Source organism: Rhincodon typus, chromosome 43 (assembly GCF_021869965.1).
Source record: "Rhincodon typus isolate 14 chromosome 43, sRhiTyp1.1, whole genome shotgun sequence".
NCBI lineage: Eukaryota > Metazoa > Chordata > Chondrichthyes > Orectolobiformes > Rhincodontidae > Rhincodon > Rhincodon typus.
Window position 1 is genome coordinate 9,943,258 of NC_063374.1, and position 7,421 is coordinate 9,950,678.

General features: G+C 50.0%; 1 protein-coding gene across 1 annotated transcript in view; it reads right to left on the bottom strand.

The window, feature by feature from the left end:
- bbs1 (Bardet-Biedl syndrome 1) overlaps positions 1–7,400 on the bottom strand; it is a 21,477-nt gene extending 14,077 nt beyond the window's left edge. Inside the window, exons 1-5 of the mRNA XM_048619642.1 lie at positions 7,126–7,400; positions 5,204–5,280; positions 3,857–3,891; positions 1,447–1,719; positions 477–523 (exon numbers count right to left, since the gene is read on the bottom strand). Coding sequence (XP_048475599.1) covers positions 477–523; positions 1,447–1,719; positions 3,857–3,891; positions 5,204–5,280; positions 7,126–7,142 — 449 coding nt within the window. The 5' untranslated portion in view covers positions 7,143–7,400. The remainder of the gene's footprint in view (positions 1–476; positions 524–1,446; positions 1,720–3,856; positions 3,892–5,203; positions 5,281–7,125) is intronic.
- Between the last annotated feature and the right edge of the window lie 21 nt (positions 7,401–7,421).

A 7,421-nucleotide genomic window follows, 5' to 3' on the forward strand; every position in this document is an offset into this window, starting at 1 on the left:
CTGGGGAATCGGGGAAAGCTCAACAGGCAGCATGGGAAGATCCCAGAGGGGCACAGGGGCTGGAAGTGACGGGGAGCAATTGGATCTAGTGGAGGATCATCTGCCAAGTGTGCTGTGGGAAATGGCTTCTCTGCTGTCCTGGCATCCGCTAACTTGCTTTCTCTGAAACCGTCACTGCTGAGAGGATTCTCAGCCAAGTTAGAGAGTGTCACAGGACATCATGTGCTGTTTGCTGGGGGCGGGGTGGGGGTGGGGGGTAATGGGGGCAGTTATTGTGCTGCTGGTGATGGAGCTGTGCTCCTGAGCTGTCTCCACCAGAACATCTCCACTATGCAGCAGGGGGCACGAAGAGAGTGGGGGACAACAAACTCTTGAGAGACTCGCTCCCCTGCCAGCACCCGGGTTCCCGCCCTGTGTTGATGGGGGTGGGGGTTGGGACACCCTCGGAGGCACACGCCGTGCCAAAAGGCTCTCACCGAAAACTCTCCAGCATTTCCTTCAGGGTCAGGTGGTCAATCTTGTCCTGAAGGAAACAGATGAAAATGATTCGCCAATTACACGCAGAGATTGAAAAGTTCAAACCTAGCAAAGCAATCCATCACATCGAGGAAACGCACCATTCGCCCCATCCAGCCTGTGCTGGCTCTCTGGAAGATCTATTCATTCAGTTCCACATCCTCCCCTGCTCTGCCGCCACGGACCCTGCTGCGCCTCCCCCCAACCTCCACTGACCTACTTATTCCTCCTTCTCCCAATTCCCATCCTTTTGCGAAGTTCCTGTTGAATCTGCAATACCTCCCCTCCCCGCCCCACCCACACAACCACACAAACACACACACACACACACACACACATGCTCCCTCAGAGACACACACACACACACACACTCTCTCACACACACACACACGCTCCCTCACAGAGTCACACACACACACAACCTTTCATGCAGCATGTCCCAGATCACAGAAACTCACTGCTTCAAATAAAACATTCTCCTCATCTCCCACCTCCCTCCCTCAGGTTCTGTTCCCAATTCCCTACAGTCTTTGTCCCTCTGGTGACTGACTCTCCTGCAGCTGGGAACAGTTTCTCCCTCACACTGACTCCATCCAACAGCCCCCTTCCTGATTCTGAACACCTCGATTCAATCTCCCACCACCCCCACAAGAACCTTCCCTGCTCCGAGGGGAACGATCCCAGCATCCCCAGTCTCTCTCCACATCCACTGAGGACCCTCATCTCTGGTCCCGTTCCAGTAAATCACCCACTGTGCCATCTCAGGTCCTTGCTAGAAAGTGGCGCCCAGAGCGGGACACAGAATTCCCTTGTGATTCTCTGGATGTGGTGAGGTGGTGACTGGAGCTGGAGAAAGGGGAATTTGCTCCTGGAGCAGCCAAGGCGAGGGGGTGAAAGGTAATAAAGAATAAAGATTTAGAGCGTCCTCACCTCTTTCACCTGGTGCCATATATCCTGCTCGAGCGGGTTCACCTCCAGAGGTGGCAGGGTGAATTTGAAGTACGGGCGGAGGTTCTTGTAAATGTAGATGTAAGGGCCGGAGGCTACAGCCACGGCTGGGGTCCTGGGCTCATTGGTGTCCATCAGGAAAGCGACCACTCCTGTCGGCAGGTCAATCAGAGTGTTCTCTGACAGCATGGTGGTGCCCTTGTACACCTTCAACTTCATGTTGGACTGACCTGTTCCCAGGTCCCCGACAATCAGCTGCGGAAAGCAACATTACCCCAAACAAAAACACTGAGGTTAGACAGGGTGCACAGGAGCTCAATCAAACCCTCACACCAACAACACGAGGTGGGGCCAGTGTACAGGGAGCTTTACCCTGCATCTAACCCCGTGCTGTCCCTGTCCCTGGGAGTGTTTGATGGTGGGGCCAGTGTACAGGGAGCTTTACTCTGTATCTAACTCTGTGCTGTCCCTGTCCCTGGGAGTGTTTGGTGGTGGGGGGGGGAACAGTGTGGAGAGAGCTTTACTCTGTATCTAACCCCACACCCCACACCAGACCAATCTCTGTGAATCTGAGAGTGTAAAAACTGGGTGGTGTTATCTAGGAAAGGTGTTCAGTGTGAGCATGGACTGTTGTTGTGTAAGGAGCATTGAAGCAACGTTTCTCCTGGGACTCAAGCTGCTCAGAATGAGGTAAACAGGAGTGTTGCGGTTGTGTGGTGAATACATTTAAACACAACAGAAAACAGACACAAAGGATGAACTTGTTTTGTCTATCCTTCCAAGAAATCCAACTGGGAAAGGTGACAATAATTCAGACCACATGAAAAGAGGGCACTGTTTGATTGGCTCACTCACAGTTCACATGGAGAAACAGTGAGATTTTCTCAGAAAGGGCAGGGCCTTAGACGTGGCTAAATGTAGCTTCCAGCATAGACAGATGAATCCACACGGTCAGTGTGCCCGATGACCTTCAACAGGATCTGGTATCAATCGGGGTTACTCAGTAACTACTGTTCACATCTCGTGGAGGGACACTGTGTCCCGATGTCCACCAGTGTGACGATGCAGTGCCTTTAAGAAGTCAATTTGTCCTGGTTTCTTTTAGACAGGGATTGAGGGACAGGCACCGAGCAGTCTATGAGAAGGTACACAGCTTGTGAGGCCTTGGGTGTTTGTTTTTTTTTAAAGCTGGAACAATAGAAGCAGCCTGACCGGGTGTGGTCTTGCTCTCACAGAACTGGGATTGTTAGTTTAGCTTTCTGCAGCTTGCTGCTGGGGTCTGGAAGAAGTGGAAGCTATTTTTTTCCTCCTCCTCCTGCGGGGTGCTCTCCCTGGGCTGTTGGAGTTGCATGTGAGACAATCTGTTTTCTGAATTTGCCTGTTTGCCAAGAGGTGTGCTTATGGGATGTTACCATATTGGGACAGTTAATTAGTAATGGGTACTGCATCTATTATTCTGTTAAGTTTTTCAACAGAGTTGAGTTATTCGAGTTCCTTCTTTCTTTTGTTGTATTTTAGCTATAGTGGATGAATAAAGTATGTTTTGCCTTAAATCTCATAGTTTGACCAATCAAACTGCACAGAATGCAACATGTCACGTTTACCCTTAAAATATGAAGAAGTTAGGGTCTAGGCTATTTCAACGGGGTTTGGTCTGGTCCATAGCAACAAAGACAGTTAAAGGGATGTGCTGTTCTTTTAGCCGCTCCCCCCTGTTAAAAGATGCAAGATGTTCATCAATCACAGGCCAAGTTAGAAGTCACACGACACCAGGTTATAGTCCAACAGGTGAAGGACGAAGGGGCTACGCTCCGAAAGCTTGTGATTTCAAATAAACCTGTTGGACTATAACCTGTGACTTTTGACTTTGTCCACCCCCAGTCCAAAACCAGCACCTCCGCACCACGGCAACGACAGGACCGTTAGGGAGATTTGTCAGTCCCTGCTGCCTTCCCCATGGCAACACCCTGACCAATCAGAGACCACCTGCAGACCTTGAGGTTAATGAGCTAACTAAGACTGACAGTTAACAGTTCCCTGATGCATCTCCGTACCAACCACGGCCCAGCCAATCAGCACCCTCTTCTCCTGCTGTATAAATTGTGGTTCCCTTTGCAAAACTACTTTCTTGCATCCTAATGCCTGATGAGAGTGAGGTAGAGGAAGGTTTGCAGTTGACCCCCCCTCCTTGGCTTAGTGATGTTTGAGTTCTGTACCAGCGGGCACTTTTTTGCATGCTGATAGAAACGGGCACAGGTTACAGCAGCAGCTTTCTCAGAGTTTCCAGTTGCAAACTGAGGGGATGTTTGAAAGTACTTCAGAAACCTGACAATGGCCACAACTAGTGGGTGTTCACCCCTCAAGATTAACCAGAAAGACAGCAAACTCTCACCTTATTCTCTCCGTCTCCATGCAAGTCTGCCAGAGCTGTGGAAGGATAGACAGACTTGTTAGTCCACATTCTGGGGGCTTGTGCCTCTTGCTGCCATTCAAATCCTGTAGGACCAAAGCTCTTGCAGGTCAGTACTGGGGAGGGGAGTGCGGGGAAGGGATTGGTCTGAAAATGGTGTCCTTTTAATTGTTCTGGTGCTGGATTTTTCAAAGATGTTACCCAAGGTCACTAATTCTGAAAACACTTCTATTCTTTTGTGGGATGTGGGCTCGCTGACATGCCCACTTCATGTCCCAACTTGCCCCTTGATTACAGGGCTGCACTTGGACCATTTCAGAGGCCAGTTGAAAGTCAGTTGTATTGCTGTGAGCCTGGAGTCATGTGTAAAGGTGGCAGATTTCCTGTTCCCTCAAGGGCATGAGTGAACCTGATGTGAATTTTTTGTGACAACTGAGGATAACATCGTGGTCACCACTGTGGAAACTGGCTTTTCATTCTTGGTTTACTAATTCCACCTGGGATTATTAACCCAGGGACGTCCCCTCAAAACTGCCATCTCTCCCCACTCTGGATGAAGAGCTGATTTCAGACTGTGTGCCACCCAGTGGCCAGTGCATGTGACTGCAGCATGACCACTGACATAGCAAATGACAATGGGAGAGGTTGGTGTAGAGTCAGAGCTGTACAGGATGGAAACAGACCCTTCGGTCCAGCTTGTCCATGCTGACCCAATATCCTAAATTAATTCAGTCCCATTTGGCCCATATCCCTCTAAACCCTTCCTATCCATGTCCCCATTCAGATGCCTTTTAAATGTTGATTGTACCAGCCTCCACCACTTCCTCTGGCAGCTCATTCCATACACGCACCACCCTCTGTGAAAAAGTTGCCCCTCAGGTCCCTTTTAAATCCTTCCCCTCTCACCTTAAACCTAAGTCCCTCTAGTTTTGGATTCCCCTATCCTGAGGAAAAGACCCAGACACTTTTTTATGAATGAACTTTCCCCCACCCCAACTTCCCACTGCTCCACCCTGGGGTCCAAGCCTTCAGTTGCTCTGGATTTCCCCTCTACACCTCCCCATCATTCTTTCCCACTTCTGGATTTTTGGCTTCCTCCGTCACTAATAGCCTCATCTCCCAGACATTCCCTCAATTACTCCTGATCAGGGACTGCCTGGAAGATCAGGGGATACAGAGGCATGTTGTGGTTTTAAAGTTGAGGAGGCAGCCATGCAGGGATTTGAACATCAGGATGGGGAATTTTAAGATCGACTTGGCTGGTTAATCAGTTGTGGCGCGTGTTAGGCTACTGATGGAGCCTAGACAATGACTGAACACAGCACGTACCCACACAAGAGGAGAATGTATAGAGGTTAGCCACGGGGTCATAATGAGCATCCAACCACTTGGCACTCGCTTCGCTGCTGTAAGGGAAAGGAGAGAGGGCTGTCAGACTGTTTAAATAAACAACATTTAAACAGATTGTTAGAGAAGACCAAATCATGGGCATGTGAAGCCATTCCACCACCCTTTCATTTCTAGGTCAATGTAAATGATTCATAGTCTGGGTTACAGCTAAACATTAACAGTCATGGGAACATAGGATGAAGGAGTCTATTTAGCTGCTTGAGCCTGTTCCTGCCACTTAATTAGATACTAGCCCACATCGCTTAATACTTGTGTTTAGCAAAACTGAATTGCTCTCCGATTTTAAAATGAACAACTGATCTCGCATCGACTGTCACCTCTCCCCTTAACTTGCTGCTCTCTGATTTAATTGCAACTGTGTTTCTCTCTTTTTTGCACAGATGTTTTAGAGAAACACATTCTATGTGGAAGTAGGCCATTTGGCCCATCAAGTCCACACACCCCCGACGATCATCCCACCCCCGACCCCATCCCTCTAACCCTGCATTTCCCATGGCCAACCCACTGTAACCTGCATACCTTTGGCCTGTGGGAGGAAACCCACAGACACTGGGAGAACATGCAAACTCTGCACTGCTTGAGGCTGGAATTGAACCCTGTTCCCTGGCGCTGGGAGCCAACAGTGCTAGCCGTTTCTCCAATTCTGCTTTTTTACCACCCCCATCCCCATCATTGGCTGAGTCCTCCCTCACTCCGTCTCTCTGTCCATTAGAAATAGGAACAGGAGGAGGTCGTTTGACGGCCGACCTGACGTTCCTCACACACCCACTTTCCTGACCTTTCCCCATCCCTCTCTTTCTCCAACTGATCCAGAATCAATTCCCAATTATCTCCCACTCCCCTCCTGCACAGACTGGAGGACATAGGAACAGGAGGAGGCTGCTCAGCCCCTCTATTATTGCCCACTCCCCTCTGTGCCTCCACTCCTGCACAGACTGTAGGAATTAGCAAGAGTAGGAGACTGTTTGGCCCCTCTATTATTGCCCATCCCCCCTCTGCCCCTCCCTTCCTGTCCAGACCATAAGAAACAGGAGTAGACTGTTCGGCCCCTCTATCACCTACTCCCCTCCTCAAACTGCAGGAAATAACAAGGGTAGGAGGCTGTTCGGCCCCGCTATTATTGACCCCTCCCCTCTGCTCCTCCCCTTCTACACAGACCCTAGGAAACAGCAACAGGAGGAGGCCATTCGGCCCCTTGAGCCTGCTCAGCCATTCAATAGGATAATGGCTGATCAAACTTCCTCACGTCCACTTTCCTGACCGTTCCTTGTAACTCTTGATTCCCCAATTCATCAAGAATCTATTGATCTCAGCCTTTAATATACACAGGGACTCTACCCTTCACAGCTATCTGTGGCAAAAGAAGGCTTAAATTGGCAGCCTGTTATTCTGAAAGTATGCCCTCTCGACCTCGACTCTCCCATGAGGGGAAACATCCTCTCCACACTTACACTGTCAAGCCCCTCAAGAATCCTATATGTTTCAATGAGATCACCTCTCATTCTTCTAAACTCCAGTGAGTAAAGTCCCACCTTATTTAGCTTTGCTCATAAGACAATCCCTCCATACCAGGGATCATCCTTAATGAACCTTCTCCAAACTGCCCCTGTTTAAATAAGGGTCCAGACTACCCACAGCAGTCTAGATGTGATCTACCCAGCTACTTATACACTTACAGTGAGACATCCATACTTTTATACTCTAACTGCCTTGAAATAAGGGACAACATTCCATTAGCCTTCCTGATTACCTTTCCCCTTTCTTTTATTATTTTATTTCAACTTTAATAACATTCCTCTTCGCCCTCCGCCTCCTTTGGGGAGGGGGGGGGAATCACTCACCGCTCGCTCCCCTCCATCTTCAGGCTCCGTCCGCCCGGACTAGGCCCCGTTGCTAAGGCAACCCGGCGTCCGCGCACCGTCCCCTCACTTCCGGTTCCCCCGGCGGTCGACTTCCGGTCGTCCGCACCGCTTTACCCAGCCCCGTCCACGCGACTTCCGTTTTCCCCGCCCATCTACTTCCGGTCCTCCGCTCTTTTCTTTTCCTCCGCTCCATTCGTTTTCCCCCGTCTACTTCCGGTCCTCCGCTCCTTGCTGTTTTCCCCCGCTCCTTTCGTTTCCCCCGTCTACTTCCGGTC